General features: G+C 61.1%; 1 protein-coding gene across 5 annotated transcripts; it reads right to left on the reverse strand.

The window, feature by feature from the left end:
• Positions 1 to 8350: 8350 nt before the first annotated feature.
• On the reverse strand, positions 8351 to 18282 carry BRAT1 (BRCA1 associated ATM activator 1). 5 transcript variants are annotated; one of them, XM_061153781.1, is made up of 15 exons: positions 18054 to 18282; positions 17268 to 17450; positions 17043 to 17185; positions 15626 to 15780; positions 13644 to 13791; positions 12801 to 13191; positions 12420 to 12536; positions 12120 to 12211; positions 11335 to 11453; positions 11073 to 11259; positions 10794 to 10867; positions 10147 to 10249; positions 9846 to 9944; positions 9536 to 9711; positions 8351 to 9233 (listed from the first exon to the last, which is right to left on the reverse strand). In XM_061153781.1, exons 3-15 carry the CDS (start codon positions 17167 to 17169, stop codon positions 8562 to 8564), a joined length of 2460 nt encoding a protein of 819 aa, XP_061009764.1. In that variant the 5' UTR covers positions 17170 to 17185; positions 17268 to 17450; positions 18054 to 18282; the 3' UTR covers positions 8351 to 8561. The 5 variants fall into 5 exon arrangements, with proteins under 5 accessions (XP_061009764.1, XP_061009765.1, XP_061009767.1 ...); XM_061153782.1 differs by having other exon boundaries at positions 17043 to 17176; positions 18049 to 18282; XM_061153784.1 differs by having other exon boundaries at positions 13644 to 13788; positions 18049 to 18282.
• Positions 18283 to 18746: the final 464 nt, after the last annotated feature.

Genomic DNA, 18746 nt, shown 5'->3' on the forward strand with positions numbered 1-18746 from the left:
GATTGCAAAGAGTCGGACATGACTGAGCAGCTAAAACTTTCACTTTTTCCCCCCAACAAATGAAGAGTTGCCGTATGATCCAGCAATCCCACTCCCGAAAATAGATTCAGACGAAACTCTAATCCAGAAAGACACACGCACCCCTACGTTCACAGCAGCACGATTCCCAATAGACGAAATGTGGAGAAGAGCTAAGTGTCCGTTGACATGCGTACAATGGGATACTACCCAGCCGTGAAAAGGATGACATAACGCCATCCCCAGCAACAGGGACACAGCCAGACATATCATATGAAGTGCAGTCAGTCAGAAGGTCAAACTCCGTAGGATATCACTTATACGTGGAATCTAAAATATGGCCCAAATGAACTTATCTACGAAACAAAAACAGACACACAAACATAGAGAATAGGCTTGTGGTTGCCAAGTGGAAGTGGGAGTGGGAGAGGGAAGGAGTGGCAGTTCGGGATTAGCGGATGCAGACTGTTATATACAGGATGGTAAAAGAGGTCCTCTTGTATAGCCCGGGGAACTCTATTCAATATTCTGATAAACCATGATGGGAAAGGATGTGAAAAAGAATTTATATGTATAACTGGCTCACTTGCTGCACAGCAGAAATCAGAACACTATAAATCAACTACACTTCAATAAAATTGTTTTAAAAGATACAAGTTTAAACATACGAAAGTAAATAATAAACCCAGTGGCAGGAATCCTCCTAAGAGACAGAAGAGGAGAGACACAGAGGGAAGAAGGCCAGTGACACCAGAGGCAGAGATGAAGGATGAGGCCATGAACCAGGGGCCCCAAAGCCGCCTGAACCTGGAAGAGCCAGGAAGGACCCACCCCCCCCACCCAAAGCCTCTGGAAGGAGGCCCTACCCATGCCTTGACTTCGGACCTCCATTTAAGAAAATTAATTTCTGCTATTTTTCAAACATTTATTTGGCTTCCTGGGGGCTCCTTTATTGAGCTGCATGGACTCTCTCGTTGTGGCACGCTGGCTTAGTCGCCCCATGACACATGGGCTCTTAGTTCCCTGACCAATGATCGAGCCCCTTCCTCTGCACTGCCAGGCAGATTCTTAACCACTGGACCACCAGGGAAGACCCCACGCAGCCCTGTTTATGATCATTCGTTACAGCGGCCTCGGGAAAGGAACGTGTGTGGGAGCGCACTCAGTCGTGTCCGACTCTGCAACCCCAGAGACGGTAGCTCGCCAGGCTCCTCTGTCCACGGGATTCTCCAGGCAAGAACACTGAAGTGGGTTGCCATGCCCTCCTCCAGGGTATCTTCCCGACCCAGGGACTGAACCCGTGTCTCTTACATTGGCGGGAGGATTCTTTACCACCACGCGTAGGAAACGAATGGAATTGGAGAATAAGATGGTTCCCATGGTTGTTGGAGGGTCAGGAAAACTTCCAGAATGCTCTCGGCACTCAGTGGCTCCTTACAGCACTCCTCTGGCTGAGGCGTGGACACCCGCTGTGCTTTGGGGGGCGGGGACCGTGTGCTTCCCTCTGTCCCCGGGCAGTAGACAAGGGCGAAGGCGGACGTTGGTGGGCACAGACAAGGGACGGAGGGGCTGAGGGGCTTGTGCCATGTGGGATGGGCAAGATGAGCTGAGACAGGGTCCTGCCGGCCAGAGGGACAGCACGGGCCAAGGCCTGGACTTCAGGGCAGGCAGGGCCTTTGGGGAGTGGGGTCTTGGTGGTTTGGAGTAAAGCAGGGGGGACCCAGGGGGTGGAGCTATGTGGGGGGTGAGAGCCGGGAGGGGGAGGGGCAGGGACCTGGACGAAGGGCCTCACTAGGGCTCCGGCTGTGGTTCGGGAGGGGTAGGCAGGTGATGTCCAGGTGGCCGGCAATGCGGGCTGAGTCAGGGTCCAGGCCGGGGGATGTGGGGAGCACCTCGGGCCTGGGGGACTTGAGGCCCACCTGAATGGGGAGCAGGGATGTGGTACCCACCTCCTCCGGGTCGTGGGCGCCCTGTTCGGGCCTCAGTTTCCCCAGGCCTCCTGGGGAAGCACCCAGTGGCCATGCTAAAGCGACCGTTTCCTGAGTACACACCCCATGCCAGTCCACACGGGGCACCCTGCGACCTCCCCCCGGAGCTCAGGGCTGGATGGGGCTCCCCGCAGCTTGGGGGACTCGGAGGTCCCCCGCATTAGAAGCAGGGTGAGTGGACCTGACCTGCAGCCCAGGCCAGGAAGGTCCCCGTGGGTGTGGCGGGGCAGAGCGGGCAGGGCCTCCAGCCCTCGCACCCTGCCTGTGAGGACGCCCTCGGAGCTCAGGGTCAGCATTCGCTCAGGGTGCCCAGGTCTGGAATCCCGTGTCCCGCAGGGAGCAGCCGGGCCAGCTGGGCTGCGGGATGGTCTCACCTCAGGTACCCCAACACACACTCACATGCATACACACACACACACACGCACTCACACACACACACACACACACACACACTCACACACATGCATACACATACACACACGCACACACATATACACATACACACACATACACACTCACACACATACACTCACACACACATACACACATACACATACACACTCACATACACATACACACACTTATACACACACATTCACACTCACATACACTCACACATGCATACACATATACACCATATACACACACATAGACACTCACACACACACATACACATGTACACACACGTATACACACATGAATGCACATACATACACACATGCATACACACACACATACACACATGTACACACTCACACACACACATACACACACTTATACATACAGATACACAGTCACACAGACACACACATATACTCACACACACATACACCATATACACACACATACACACATGCACACACAATACACGTACACACACATACACACATACAAATTTACAGATACACACTCACACATACACACTTATACATACAGATACACACAAACATACACTGACATACTCATACACACATACAAATTCACACTTATATAGATACACACACACAGACATATACACACAGACATATACACATATACATACATATACACTCACACACATGCACACACACATACATACACACACTCACACATATACACACACATATACACACTCACATACACATACACATGCGTACATATAGATACACACATGTACAGACACACATACACGCATACACACATACACAAATGCATACATACACATACACACACATACACACATATATACATTCACACACATGCATACACACACACTCACACACACAGACATGTACATACACATATACACACACCAGTGACCCCGCCCCTCCTGGTGGCAGCAGCGGTCCCTTCCCAGCATCCACAGACTCAGCAAAGGCTAGGGAAGAGCGTGGGGGTCCTTGGCCTCCAGAGGGCAGACCCCCACCTCATGTCTGCGTCTGCCCCTCCTCCTAGGCCTCTTGCCCCCAACCCCCACCTCCTCGCCCATCGGAGGTCCCTGCAGGCGGGGGGCCCAGAGGCACCCCACAGAAGTGGAGCAGGGGACGGAGCACGCGCGCTCCCTCGGAAGCCGCCCCCCGCCTGGCTACATGGTCCCGGCAGGCCAGTCTGGACTCCGGACACCGGGCAGTGCTTCCCTCGGATCTGAATGTCGCCTGTGCGGGCTCTGGGCAAGTTCAGCCCCTGCGTTTGGTCCCCAAGAACGACAGCTCCGTCCTGGGTGCCCAGGGCAGGGCAGGTGCGGGGGTCTCCCAGGACCAAGGCCACATCCTGCTCAGCCGGGACAGGGCTGACTCCAGGCAGATGGCGGCCTCCCTTCCGCCCCCCCCACCCACCAGGTCCTCACCGAGGACGCAGCCATCCGACCCCCACCTGGGTGGTCCAAGGGCTGATGGAGCAGCCGGGACATGGGCATCGCAGAGAACGCCAACCACACTCTGATGGTTTCTGACCCAGCGCAAGCTGCCCAGCGCATATTTGGTGGACAAAGGGGGCTCGGGGTGTGGGGATCTGGCCAGGGGCCATGCCTGAGGCCACCCCCTGGGATTTGGGGTGTCCCCACCCCCAGAGATCACCTGAGCCCCGCTGCCCCACAGGGAGACGCGGGAGGCCCAGCGTCCAGTAGAAGACCTTGAGGCCGTGGGGTCCCTGGGCCGGCCTGTGGGGACCCGTGGCCCTGGACACATGGAGCCCTGCCTAAGGGGGTCCCAGCTTTGTGGCCAGTTTGAGTCCTCAGAGCCCATGGTCCAGAAGCTTCTCCAGGCAGGCACAGGAGGGGCAGGGGTGGTTGGGGAAGGCAATTAGGGGAAGGTCCTAGGTGAAGGCAAAGGCAGCCTGAGGAGGCCAGGCTGCATCTGGTCGACCTCCAGGACACCGTTTCATGGCCCCCGGCCCCAGGCCAGGCCTCCCGGGGCCCATCCAGCCACACACCCAGAGCCAGATGAAGCCACATGGCCACGGAGCCTTTCAAGGACTCCTCGTGACCTGAGGATGAAGCTCAGCCTTCCCCACGAGCCGTGAGTGTCCTGGCCACCCAGCCCGCCACGTCCCAGGCTTGCCGGCTCTGTCTGACCCAGACACCACCCTCTTTCTCCCTCTGGGGTCCCTCTGCCTACAAGGCACCCAGCACCCTGCAACCCCGGCAGGGATTCCCGAGTCAGAGTGAGCCCCGACCTGGTGGGGTGCCATGGAGCCCTGGCCGCCACTCCTAGCGGCACCCCCATCTGCCCCAGCCCCTTCTCTCCCGCCCGGTCTCACCTCTGGGTTTCTGCCTGCAGCCCTGCCCCCTCCCCCTCTCAGGGAGGACCCCCACCCCTCACTTAAGTGTCAGGCCCCAAGGCTACTTCCTCCCAGGCGCCCTCCTGACACGCACTGCCACCGACGCACGATTACCTGGTCAGTGTCTGTCTTCGGCCGCGAGAGCACGCTGGGGGTTGCGTGTTCCCCTGAGCGGCTAGTGCAATGCCCAGCCCATAGTGAGCGCTCAGCCCAGGTGGGCACGCTGCCACGCGTCGCAGCCCGGCATGCACACCCCTGCACACACCCCGCGTCCCTGCCACGCACGGCTCTCTGAGCATGTCCACACGGACATGCTGGCCTCCAGGCACACACACGCACGCACAGGCATGCTTGCACTCACTCCCAGCGTGATGCACACATGCCCCTCCACACACAGGGTGCTCACGCTGCGCACACACGGGCACACACACAGTCAAGCATGCTTGCTCATGCCGTCCCCGCCACCCTCACTCCGACAGGCGCCTGAGCTGCTGTTTGCCGCCTCTGCCTGCCGGCGTGTTTGCCAAGCAGTTTCCATGGCAACACATCTCAGCTCGGCTGGGAGCAGGGAAGACGGCCTCCATGGAGGGGACGAGCCTTGAGGTCTCCGCATCCACCAGCTCCACTGGCAAGCAAGGCAGGCCCTCCCTGAGGTGGAGATGCCACCCCTGCCCCAGCCTGGATGAGGCTGGCACCTGAGGAGGTGGCTCTGGAACTTCTGGGCTACATGCTCCAGGGCGAAGGTCACTCAGTCATTCAACAAACCCCATATGCCGGCTGCACAGCCACCTGAGGCATGGGCCTGGCTCATGGGAGCTCATGGTTGTGCCCTGAGGCTGGACTGTCATCCCAGCATCTGGCTGAAGGCCCATTCCACAGGTCAGTGGTCCCCGAGCACCGAGGCCTGGCCACCCACCCTCTGCTCACATGGGCAAGGAAGCCGAGCTCCTCCCCACCACCACCACCCGCTGGGAGACCAACTGCAAACGCGACCCTGACCCTACATCCCTGCCTGAACCGCCAGCCTCTGTGCCGCAACACCTGTGAAGGAGGGAACCTGCCCCGTAACTGGCCTTGGCCATCCACGGCGACAGTGACACCCTGCCAGGTCCCAGCCGCAGGGCGGCGTGCTTCTGCCTGCTCTCCCGTGGGCTCCTGCGGTAGCACGAGAACAAGCCTGGGCTGGTCTGCAGCAAGGTGAGGAGACACGGGGCCCCCTAGCTGAGCCCACCGCCCCCAACCCGCCACGGAGCGAGCCCAGAGCAGCAGTCCTGCCGGGTTGGCCTCGGGACCCTTCAGATGCAAGAAAACGTGGTTTTAAGTTGCCAGCCTGAGACTCCCTGTTACACAGCGGTAGCTAACAGACACACCCTCATCCAAGGGCCTCATGCAGTCAGCACAGACCAGAGCGTGTGGGCTGTCCACGGACTGCCCTGTGCCCGAGCCTGGGGATGGAGAGGACCACTGCCGCCTCCTTGGAGCCCACAGCACTTAGGAGAGGCGGGGTGAGCCGCCCAGGCCCTGTGATGTGTGGGAGCAGGTGGGCGTATCCACAGAGCCTGGCTGGGGCAGAGTTTCCTGTTTCTCTCCCCTCGGACACCTGTTTGCAAACATTACTTCCCGGGTAACTGCACGTCAGTTCAGTTCAGTCGCTCAGTCGTGTACGACTCTTTGCGACCCCATGGACTGCAGCACGCCAGGCCTCCCTGTCCATCACCAACTCCAGAGTTTACTCAAACTCACGTCCATCGAGTCGGTGATGCCATCTAACCATCTCATCCTGTTGTCCCCTTCTCCTCCCGCCTTCAATCTTCCCCAGCATCAGGGTCTTTTTTAATGAGTCAGTTCTTCCCATCAGGTGGCCAAAGTATTGGAGTTTCAGCTTCTGCATCAGTCCTTCCAATGATTATTTAAGACTGATGTCCTTTAGGATGGACTGGTTGGATCTCCTTGCAGGCCAAGGGACTCTCAAGAGTCTTCTCCAACACCACAGTTCAAAAGTTATCAATTCTTCGGTGCTCAGCTTTCTTTATAGTCCAACTCTCACATCCATACATGACCCCTGGAAAAACCATAGCTTTGACTAGACGGACCTTTGTCTATCTCTGCTTTTTATGCTTTTTAAGCATAAGTCCGTAAAAAGCAAAGTCTCTGCTTTTTAATATGCTGTCTAGGTTGGTCATAGGTTTTCTTCCAAGGAGCAAGCGTCTTTTAATTTCATGGCTGCAGTCACCATCTGCAGTGATTTCTCACTGTTTCCATTGTTTCCTCACCTACTAGGTCGTTAGCGCAGTGACTTTTCGGTCCCTGGTGCGGTCTGCGGGCTTCTCTTGCTGTGGAGCAGGGGCTCCAGGGTGCAAGGCTCTGTGGTTGGGGCGCACAGGCTTAGTTACCCCATGGCACGCAGTATCTTTCATGACCACGGATTGGAACCGTTGTCCTTTGCATTGCAAGGTAGATTCTTAGCCACTGGACCACCAGGGAAGCCCACGCTTCTACTTCTAAAACTAGTAATTTGTGTCTTCTTTTTTTCTTAGCCTGGCTAGAGCCCTTTGTTGTTTAGTTGCTAAGCTGTGTCTGACTCTTTCTGGACCCCGTAGACTGCAGCCTGCCAGGCTCCCCTGTCCGTGGGATTTCCCAGGCAAGAATTCTGGAGTGGGTTGCACTTCCTTCTCCAGGGGATCTTCCCTACCCAGGGATCAAACCCTCATCCCCTGCATTGGCAGGCGGGTTCTTTACCAATGAGCCACTAGGGAAGCCTGACTCGAGGCTTACTGACTTTCTTGATTTCTTCTAAGAACCAGTTGTTGGTTTCACGATTTCCTCTATTAATTTCCTGCTTTCATTGATTTCTGCTCTAACTTTATTTCTTTTCTTGTCCTTACTTTGAGTTGAATTTGTTCTTTTCCTGGTTTCCTAAGGTGGAAGCTTAGTTTATTGATCTTAGATCTTCTTGTCTCATACATGTATTCAATGCTATAAATATCCCTCTGAGCACTGCTTTGCTGCAGTCCATAAATTTTGATAAGCTATAATTTCATTTTCATCCAGTTAAAAATATTTTTAAGTGTCTCTTGAGACTTCTTGACTGTGCAGTGTGCTTTAGAACACCGAGACTCACCTCTGGGAGGCAGACAGTAAAATCCCCATTTCACAGATGAGGAAGCAGGTTCACCCAAGGGCCACATGGCCGAGAGATGGCAGAGCTGGGCTGGGGTACCTTCTGCCCGGTCCTGAGGACCAGCCTGGAGCTAGACTCGGCTGATGTCACGAGTGACTCTGTTGCCTGGCCAGTGAGCGCTGAACCACTACAAGATCAGGGGGTTCGGAGACTGAAAACCTGGCTTGGTTGGGCCTGGGGTCACTAGCCTCAGGGCCCGGGGCCAAGGCCACACTCTCCAGCCTGAGCTGTTGGCTCTCTGACCCTGGGTGTCCCTGGGGCATGGTGGGATCCAAGCAGAGGAACCCCCGCCCCAGGCCAAGGAGGCACGTGGCCCGTGCGCAGAGGGCCCTCCCCGGCTGCGTCTCCGAGCCCCACGGGGCCTGGGGCTGCCCCGGGCCATCTCGGAACTGTACTGACTCACTGGTACTGTCACAGGACATTTATTTTGTGTAGAAAATAAGCCATTTCTTCAACAATACACCAAAATGGGGACTCTTTAACCTTGCTGAGCTTGCCTGGTCCTGGATCCCCTTGAGGGTCCCCTGTGCGCCCGGCCAGACCAGGGTCCCCAGCAGGGCAGGGCCTGAGGAAGGGCCGTGGGGCCACAGGGTCCCAGGGAGGCGCCGCTCAGCCGGTCAGTAGCAGTCGGCCTCGTTATCTCCCAGGACGCCCACGGTGGCCAGCATGTCCTGCAGGAGGGACTGGGGGCTCCTCTCCACGTGGTCACTGCTCTCGGCCAGGGTGTCCCGAAGGGCCTCTAGGTCCATGGACCTCAGCACGGCCAGGACGGCCTCGGGCGCCAGCTCCCCCAGGGGCTGACCCTGTTCACCAGCCCGCCACCTCCGCAGGGCAGCCTCCACGGGGGCCACGTCGGGACTGTCCCCCGCCTCCTGCAGGCTGCCGGAGGGAGCAGCCTTGGCCCTCAGGAAGAGGAGGAGGTCACAGGACTTCTGGGCCACAGGGCGGTCACAGTCAAACAAGGACCGGAAAGCGAACTCGAAGAGCTGGACCCGGCAGAGCGCCCGCAGGGCCTGGGCCAGTGCGCCGGGTGGGGCCTCCCCGGGGCCGCGGGCGCCCAGCAGCTGCTGCAGGAACACCAGCGCCAGCTCCAGGCCCTGCACACGCACCTCCCAGTCCAGGTCCCCGCTCGCGGCCTGCAGCACTCGGGCCACGAACCGCTCCCGGTCCTCCGCCGTGGCCACGTGGCCGTCCCGCAGCCACTCCGTGAAGACCCGCATGGCGGCCCGCCGGGGGAACCCTTCCGAGTCCGTGGTCAGGACGAGCAGAAGCTCCTCGAGTGGCGTCTTCTAGAAGACAGTGCAAGGAGGGTGGGGGGGCCGGGCACCGGTGCGGCAGGGAAGACCCCTGAGGGACCCCCGCGGGAGCGCTGGAGCTCGGCCTGCTCTGCCTCCTTCAGGCCATGTGCCCCTGGGCCCCCCACTATCTCACCTGTCAAACGGGGGTGACCATATCCAAGTGACAGGGGTGCAGGAGGCCGAGCAGGAGACTCAGGGGCCCTGCCCACACCCGTGGCAGGCCCGCGTTACCCCGGCTGTCAGGGCACTGGCCAGGGGCGGGCTGCGGGGCCACGGGGCCCACGGTGTCCTACCTGTGGGCCGGCCGGGTACTCAGGGCTGGAGGGGGCGGCGAGCAGCCCCCGGCTGGACAGCTGCCCTGCGGCGGCCACTGCGCTCGCACGGACGTAGCTCTCGGGGTCCTGCAGGAGCTGGCTGGTGAGCTTGGGCACCTCCGAGGCCAGCAGCGCCTGTCTGAAGCCGGCCTGCCCTGGGGGTCCAAGCAGCCACAAGCAGCAGTGACCAAGTGCCGAGTCCACGGGCCCGCCTTGCTCCCCCAAGGTTCCCACGACCTGGGGGCGGCGGGGTGCCAAGGCCAGGCCGGCCCCCAAACCCTGTGCTCACCTCCCCAGCGTCTGGTCATCTGGGTCAGGAACTCAAGGCCCGAGTCCCTCACCTCCCAGCAGGGGCTGCACAGGCGTTTCTGCAGCACAGCCAGCAGCTCTGGGGCGGGGGGACAGCTCAGAGGGGCCCACCCACTGCCCCCCGGCCCCCCACAGCGACCCCCGCCCCACGGCCCCCTGGCCCCCCGCCCAGCCCCCGCCCCGCGGCCCGTCTGCCTGTGGCCCCCCAGTCACCACCCCGCACGCCCCGCCCCACCGCTGCATGCCCCTCGGCTCCCCGGGGGGCGGGGGGCAGGGGTTACCTCCGAGAACCAGCTGGGCACGGGGCTCCAGGTCACAGCAGCCAGGGGGCACAGCTGAGCTCAGCAGCCAGCGGAGTGTGGCCTGGAAGGCCTTCTTCAGAACCTGGGGCGGCAGGGCGGGCAGGGGTGAGCCGGCCCCCGCCCCGCCCAGCGCCCTCTGCGCCCGCCCGGCCCTTGGGTGTGCGATGGGGACGGCGTGTAGGGGGAGAGGGGGCCTGGGCCCAGCTTCTGTGAGGCAGGAGCCTCTGGAGGAGGTGGACAGGCATCAACACGAGACAGAGAAGAAGGCAGCTCTCCTTGGGACCCCCGGTTCCGGGGACAGGCGGGACCACCAGGGCCTTTTCCTGAAGGCCTGCCGCCTAACTCCCTCCACCCCGCCGCCTGCTCAGCGCACGAGCCGCTGACCCTGCCCCTCACAGCGTGGCAGCCCTGGGAGGACGGGGAGGCTCGCAGGGAGCCTCAGGGAGCTTGGACCCCGCGCATTAGGCCCAGCCGGATCCAGGCTCCGTCTCTCAGAGAATTCCTGGGAAGACTGGGCCCTCTCCCGCTTCCCACGGCCCAGCGGCCCCCCCTCAACCTCCACCAGCGCCCGGCCCTGGCTGAGCCCCAAGCAGCTGCCTGCCCACCCCCGCCCGCCCCGCCCGTACCGTGGGGCTGGAGTCAGGGCTCACGAGGTACTCCAGCAGGACGGCAAACACCTGCGTCACCAACTCCCGGGGGCCTGAGACGGACGTGCATGGGTAAAGCACCCAGCCTGCCACCCTGGGGCCTCCCCCGCCCGGAGGTGTCACCCAAGGAGAACGGGGGCACAGACCCCCGCAGTCAGCTGAATCCCACCTCTCCTGGGAGGAGACAGGAGATGACAGCGGTCCCGGGACACTGCTGAGCAATGCCCGAGCTATGCAAGAGAACGCGTTCTCACTTACCCAGCCCCTGAGACAGGACCCCCAGGAAATCCAGGGCAGCTCGCTGGACGCGGACACAGCCCACCAGCATCGCGCACAGGCGGCCCCCCACCTCGGAGCTGGGGGCTGCAGAGCCGTTGCAGAACCGCAGTATCGTCACCGCAGCCGCAAGCAGGGGCGCCTGGGGCCAGGGCGAGGGGCGCTGGGGCTGGGGCGGGGAGGGAGCATCAGTGCCAGCCGCAAGTCCCGCTGCCAGGGTGGACGCGGGCTGGGCCACACCTACCAGGGGCTGCAGCAGCTCCAGGTGGGCCAGGGTGCTGCAGAGGAGACCCACGCACGCCGACTTGGAGGGCGGGAGCATGTCCACGGCCATCGGGTCGCCTGCGGCCCCCTCCAGCAAGCCTGCGGGCGACCAGACACGGGTCCTGGTGAGCAGGCACCTCCCGCGAGGCCACCGGTCACCGAGTCCCACCAGAGACCAGGTGGGCGGCTCCGAGCAGTGGGCCTGCTGGGTGACATGTGGTCTGAACCTGTCTGCAGGGCTCTTGAGCAGAGTTCCACTCTCCCAGCAGCCTGTGCTGGGGCCGGCTTATGCTGGTCAGAAGGCCCCTCTCTCCCTCGACATGGGGCTACTGGGCACAGCGGGGTCCCCATGTCTAACCCCCAAACCGTCATGCAACTGAACAAGACGAGCTGCGGTCGAGGAGACCCACTTTCCCGTCACAGAACAGATGGTCTGGGAGCATGAGTGCCAGGCCCAGGTGCCCGATGTGGGTCAGGAATGGTCCACGTGGCCAAGGCCCCGGTAACCACCACCGACTGCAGGGTCAGTGGCTCTGGGGCCCCCTCGATGATGCCATGGGGCGGGGCTGGGGGGAGATGCTGCCCTAAGAACTAGGCAGGCACGCGAGCCAGTCACTGCCGAGACAACGCCCACAGCCCTGCCAGCTTCACTCTTGGGTGGGGAGGTGAGCCAGACACCGCGATGCCCACCGGCCTGGCCTGGCCCCAAGGACACGCTCAGGGTTCTGCCTTCCTACACCCGCCCGCTCTTCCCCAACAGCCTACCTGGTATTCCAGGGGCCTGAGCAGCGGCTTCTAGGACACAGGCCAGGGGCCGGAGGAGGACACCGAAGGCGTGGGTCCTCAGCGTCTGGGGACTGAAGACAGAACAGGGTGAGGCTGCCCGACCCGGGCACCCTGGCTGCCCTCCTAACACCCCCAGCGAGGCTGGGGCAAGGGGGCAGAGCCAGGGACTGGGAGACAGCGACCCTGTAAGCCTCCTTACTGGCACTCCACCAGGGGCAGGGATCCTGGGAGGCCCCTGACTCACTGCCTGCCCCGCACAACATGAACCCTGGCCCTTACCAGTCCTGCAGTTTCAGGATCCCCGCAGCCAGAGGCCCTGCCTGCATGGGGCTCAGGCAGCTGAGGGTCTGTGCTGCAGTCTCCCACAGGCCAGGGTCAGAGCTGGGCACGGAAGAGCTGCAGAGGCCCCAGAAGACAGCGTCACCCCTCCATCCAGCCCACACCAGGCCCAGCGGTGCGGGGCGTGCCCGGCCCAAGACAGGAGGTCGTTCCCGGCGTGCAGGCTCTCAGACCCCCTGAGGGGTTCCCCTGACTCAAGGCAGCCTTCTTGGGGGGCCAACGAGCCGCGGCCCTGGGTGCGATGGCCGCTCAGAGACCTCGAGGAAAACTAGCAGTGGCCCCCCACCCCGCCCACCCTGCAGCCGCGCCCGGGGGCCTGACCGGGCCACGCTGAGGAGGAGCTCCACGAGCGCGTGTGGGGCCGGCACGGGGTCCTTCTCGAGCAGGCGGGCCACGAGGGGGCTCAGCTGCACCCAAAGGCCCTGCGTCCAGAGGCCGTGGCAGTGCCCGAACGCGGTGGTCAGCACGTGCAGGGCCTGCGTGACCCGCGGGGTGGCCTCGGAGCACAGGCAGTCTTCAAGGTGACACACGATCCTCCGGGCACACGCCGGCCAGTCCCGGGCCTGCGGGCGGCCGTGCCCCTCGGCGGGACCACACCCCTCGGCGGGGCTGCGCATGGCCAAGTCCAGGACGTGCACCAGCAGCTGCCCGGCGGCGGAGGCCACGAACAGGCTGGGGTCTCCCTGCAGGGAGAAGATGGTGTCAACAGCACCTGGGGGGGACAACGGGGCAAGGGGGGGAGAGAAGGGTTCAGCTGGGACCGCGGCCGTGGGGCAGCAGGGACGCTGGAGATGCCGAGGGGCCTCCAGCACTGGGACTCAGAGCCTGAATCCCGCCCACTGGGGAGGCAGGGTGGGAGGCCCAGCCTCCCCTGCTCGGAGGCTGGAACCCTCTGGGGGTTCACGGGGCGGAGACTTGAGAACCCTGGCCACTTTGGAGCCTTCTAACCAGCCTCAGAGCCACCCCAGCTGCTGAGTCTGACCCACAAACCAGAGCACACCGCACAGCCTAGAGGGGCCCCCAACACGTGATCACCCCGAGTGTTCCTCTCAACAGCCCTGTGACACCATGGCCGCTCTCCTGTTCAGAGGAAGAACCCAGCGAGGCTCACACCGCGCGGGACGGGGCGGGCAGAGGCGCGGGCGGGGTGGGCGGGGCACTCACCCGAGTCGGCGAGGAAGAGCAGGGCGCTGGGGTGCTGCGCCAGGGAGCGCAGGCCCTGAATCCAGCCGCTGCGCACGGTGGGGGCCGCCCAGGCCGCTGCCCCGAGGGGGCCCTGCTCCCCGAAGAGCCCGGGTAGCAGCTCCCCCTGCTGGAAGCAGAGGAGGAAGGAGCCGAGTGAGGCCAGCTCGGCCTTCCGGGGAGAGAACTTGGGAAGGAAGGGCTGGGTGTCACACTCAGGCTCCGATCCTGTCACAGACCTCTCCAGAAGACCCTCCCGCAATACCCACTAGCAGAAATGCCAAAGGATCCCTCTGACCACAACATCCTGTGCCCGAAGACCCCCGCAGGTCTCCACAGCCCACTAGGCTCTGCACTTGGCACGCAGGGCAGGTGCCCTCCTCCAGATGTCCCCCACCACAGACTCCCCAGCACACCCCATGTGTCAGGCTTGCCCCGCACGTACACCTGCTCAAAGCCCTTCCGACCCAGCTGTGAGCCCGCGGTCCCTGAAGCTGGCCCCTGCCCCACCCCACGCCTGCAGCAGACACTGCCCGACTCCCCACTCACTGCCCATCCGCGCATGGGTGCCCACCTGCAGCACAACAGCACGCCGCCCTGACCCCCGCCATGTGCCCGAGATTCCTGTTCCCCACGGGGCCCAGCGCGGTGAGTGGGAAACTCGGGGGCTGCCTCTTTCCCCTGGAGCCCCTCCCTGGGCTCGTGACTTGCTCAGAGCCTTGTCTATCTTGATAATAAAATGCTGTTCCCCACCCTCGAGGGACGGGATCCTTCTAATCATCCCAGACTCCGGGTGAGGGATCCCCGGGCCAAAGAGACACTCTTTCAGTCACTGGGGGATGAGTTTGACCCCACAATGGCCTTACAGGGCGCCGCTGCTGGTGGCAGCCCACAGGGAGGCCCTCTGTGGGATCACCCGTCATCTAGATAGCCCCCCCAGTTACAGCCCTCCTGGGGGCAGCCTGCAGCCAGTGGGAGGGCACCAATGCCCAGCCCCCAGCCTCACGTCATCTGTCCATATGCCCCCTGCCCTGACGGGGGCCCGTGTTGAGCATCTCACTGACAAGCAGCCCTGGGGGCTGCCAGACCCCCTGGGGTTCTGTGAAAGGGCAGCTGAAAAGCGAACAGGAGCCCAAGCCAGTGCCAGGGGCCCAGGGCAGAGGGCAAGCTCCCTCTGCGACTCAGGGCCCAAACCTGCCGTCTCCCTTGTCCCCGTGTGCAGGGGCCCGCCAGCAGAGAGAAGGGCAGCCCTTGGCCTGTGAAGCCTCCACAGCCACGGTTGGCCACGGGAAGGAAAAAGAGGATGTGGAGAAGAAGAGATGGGAACCGGGGCGCACCCAGGAAGTCAGAGAAGCTGGGGAAATCCACATGATTGGGACTGAGCATTTGTTTTCAGAGAAGCAGATGGTGTGACAGACCACGCCACCAGCCTGACTCCTCAGGGCCCACTGTGGGCCCTGCCGGTTCTGCGGGGTTCCTCTACTGAGCCATCGCTGTCTCCTCGCCCGGAGACAGAGGTGAAGGCTCCTGACCTGATTACTGGCCAGGGCTCTCAGGATAATCTGGACGTGATTCTGGAAACGCTGAGGTATGTACGGAAGGATGATCAGACATGAAGTCATTTCCTACAACAGGCTTCGGTATAGAACACCCTGGAAAGTCTGCCCCACAGTTAGCTGGGGTGGGCGAGGCCCCGGGAGCTTGCACTGCTGAACTGAGGGGTGCCCACGAAGGCTGCAGAGGCCCAACCCCAGCTCTGTCTGATTCCAAAAAGTTCACCCTTCACCCCAATCCGTTCCTGGTGAGTTTTTCAAAGGAGGACTCTACGCAGGAATGAAAACCCCGTGGAGCACCTCAAGGTACGGGGGCAAAGCGAGTTTCAGAGACCAGAGGTCATGACAGCCACCGGCTCTGTGCAGCTGCAGGAGAAAATGGGTTACACAGGTGGGAGAGCCCAGGCTTACCTGAAGGTACTGGAAGCAGTTCTCCTGGGCTGCAAACGTCCCTGCGAGGCGGAGTGCGAAGGACAGGATCCTGGAACTCAGGTCCTGGGGCTTCAGCACATGGAAGAGCAGCTCCACCAGGCAGGGGTTTTCCTGCAGTAACAGGAGACTGGACCCTGGGGACAGGCCCAGCCGGGAAGCACGTTACCAGGGCACCGTGCCTGCCTCCAAAAGGGACCGTCCTCCTGGCAACTCCCAGTCCTCCTCTCTCAGGCTGTCAGACTCAGCAGTCCGACCGGGAGGAAGCATCTGCAACAACTGCTTCAAAGGATTCGTTACTCTAATTCAACGACACCTCAACAACAGGCAAGGGGCTTGGACAGGAAATACAAACGGCCAGCAAACCTGAAAAGACGTTCTGTCCCGCTGATTATGAAAAAAAGACACAAATAAGAGCAGCAGACAATCTTCACCTCTCCAGTGGGTAATTTTCTCTTAAATGGAGAGCACTAAAGCAAGACACACAGGGAACAGGAGTTCTCCTCCAGACACGGCACCTGAAGTGTCTACACACCACAGCAGCAGTACTCACAACCAAGACATGGAAGCAACCAAAACGTCCATCAACAGATGAACAGACAAAGAAGATCTGGTTCCACTGCATATACACAATGGAATACTACTCATCACAGAAAGAACGAAACAATGCCATCTGCAGCAACATGGATGGGCCTAGAGATTGTTGTCCTAAGTGAAGTGAGTCAGACAAATATCCTCTGATATCACTTACACGGGGCATCTAAAAAAATGATACAGGTTAACTTATTTGCAAAAGAGAAACAGATTCATAGACAAAGAAAACAAACGTATGGTTCCCAAAGGGGAAGGTGAGGGGACAAATTAGGAGTTTGAGATTAGCAGATACAAACTACTATATTTAAAATAAACAACAAGGGCCTACTGTATAGCACAGGGAATTACATTCAACATCTTGTAATAAACTATAATGGAAAACACTCTGAAAAAGAGTGTGTGTGTGTGTATGTGTGTGCGTGCACACACACCTATTGCTGTTTAGTCACTAAGTCGTTTCTGACTTTGTGACCCCATGGACTGTAGCCCACCAGGCTCCTCTGTCCATGGGCTTCTCCAGGCAAGAATACTGGAGTGGGTTGCCATTTCCTTCTCCAGGGGATTTTTCTGACCCAGGGATTGAACCCGAGTCTCCTGCATTGGCCGGTGGACTTTACTGAGCCACCAAGGAAGCCTATATACTCTAACCCTAACCCTAATTTGTGGGTGAGGAAATATCATGAAAAGCAAGGGAGGATCTCTAAGATGTAGGGGAACGACCCCGGACAGACGGGCCTCTACCTAGCACAGGGGAGCCCTGCACCCTCTGGCCTCCGGGGAGAGTCGGCAGCCGCCCTCAGCCTACCTGCTTCAGTGACTGCTTTAAACCAGTCCAGCAGCTTCTCCAAACAAGTGTCATCTGCCACAGGCTGCCTGGGGTCTGCCAGGACGGCACAGAGAGCCGGGAGGAGCCGGGCGCACTCTGGGTCCATGATGGGGCTGGGGTTCCTGCAGAGATGTCAGGCAGGGCTAGACCCCACCCGCCGAGTCACAGGCAGCCCCCAGCCCCACCAGGCCCCAGGACTTTCACCTCAGGCCAGGTGATCACTCTTCAGAGGGAAACTCCCAGCTGCCAGGACAGCGGTGAAGCCTCAGCTGGGGTGAGATTGGAGGTTGTCAAGAGCAAACTGGAGCCCTCGAGTCTGGCGGTGGAGACGGGAGTATGGAGTAAACCATGCGGCCTCAGGAGTTCAAAGGCAGCCAACTCTGGACTCTGGTGGGAGGAAATGACCGTGAAATTGATCTAGGCTGCAGGCCTGTCAGAGCCAGGGGCGCATGCGCGCTCTGGGGCCAGCCACGTGTAGGAGGCTGAGCGGGTTAGTCAGTCAGAGCTGTCGGGGTCTCAGTCCAGCTGGGAGGTGTCTGTCTGTCAGTCCCTCCCAGGGTCAGTGTGAAAACCCTGCAGCCAGCAGTGTGCGGAGGGGAAGGCGCTCTGCCCACTGCCGGTTCCTCCCGGGACTGCAAGCGCACCTGCGAGTCTAGCCTGGGAGGGGGCCCGGGAGCCCGTCGGTCCTGTGGTCAGGGAGGGCTCTCGCGGAGGATGGGGGTGTACAGTGACTCTGTCTGCCGGGATCTAGAGCAAGCCTGGGGCGTCCGTCTGTCCATCCCTGGCCAGGCTAAGTTCTTGAGAAAGGCGCCCTCCCTGTGGACCCCACGGAGGACGCCAGGCCGGCGGCTGCGGTGGTGCTGGGGCCCAGTCCAGGGGCGCGCACGCGGGCCCCAGGCGGTTCTCCGGCCCGGGAGGCCCTGGCCCCTAACCTCGACCCCGCCGGGCCCTCCACAGTGACCGCGACCCCTCCCCGGGTGCGCACCTCACCCGCTTCGCTTCCCTCAGCCGCCGCAGGCCCCGCCCCGGGCCGCGCGACCTGCCGGGACTGGAGGAGGCGAGGACGGGGAGGACGCCCCTGGAGGCCACTCTGAGAGCCCCAAAGGCCCAAGCTCAGGGAACGGGCTCAGGAGGAGCAGGACAAGCCGCCGCCAAGCCCGTTGCCCGGACCCGTCACCCGACCAGAGCGCTCAGAGGTGTGTGCACCGGAACCCAGCACGCTTTGCGCCTGGAAGGCGTGGCTTTCGGCGGAAGGGCGTGGCTATACGTGAGGGGCGTGGCCTCGCCTGCCAAAGGCCCACGTGTCTGGGCGGGCCACCGAAGCCAAATGCTAGCCGCGAAGTAGGCACACCTTCCTCCATTTACAGAGGGGTTTCATCCTGACTAAATTCAGAATGCACACACTGTCCCTGCCCCACCAGCGTCATCATCCTACCACACCACATGCCCGGTGTGCGGACTCCTTCATCTGTGTCACACTGCGCACACTCTGGAACCCGCAGCTGCTGTAAGCACTTTCGGTTCGGTTCAGTTCAGTTCAGTTCCGTCGCTCAGTCGTGTCCAACTCTTTGCGACCCCACGGACTGCAGCACGTCAGGCCTCCCTGTCCATCACCAACTCCCGGAGTTTACTGAAACTCACGTCCATCGAGTCAGTGATGCCATCCAACCATCTCCTCTGTCG

Source organism: Dama dama, chromosome 10 (genome assembly GCF_033118175.1).
Source record: "Dama dama isolate Ldn47 chromosome 10, ASM3311817v1, whole genome shotgun sequence".
Classification (NCBI taxonomy): Eukaryota; Metazoa; Chordata; class Mammalia; order Artiodactyla; family Cervidae; genus Dama; species Dama dama.

Bases quoted from the DNA above. Each gene is read 5' to 3' on its own strand.
- BRAT1 (XM_061153781.1), bottom strand. From the start codon at position 17,169: ATGGACCCAGAGTGCGCCCGGCTCCTCCCGGCTCTCTGTGCCGTCCTG. The intron at 13,792-15,625 runs GTAAGCCTGGGC...CTCTGCTTCCAG, and splicing joins ACTGCTTCCAGTACCTTCAG to CAGGGGGAGCTGCTACCCGG. The intron at 12,212-12,419 runs GTAAGGGCCAGG...TTCTGTCTTCAG, and splicing joins ATCCTGAAACTGCAGGACTG to TCCCCAGACGCTGAGGACCC.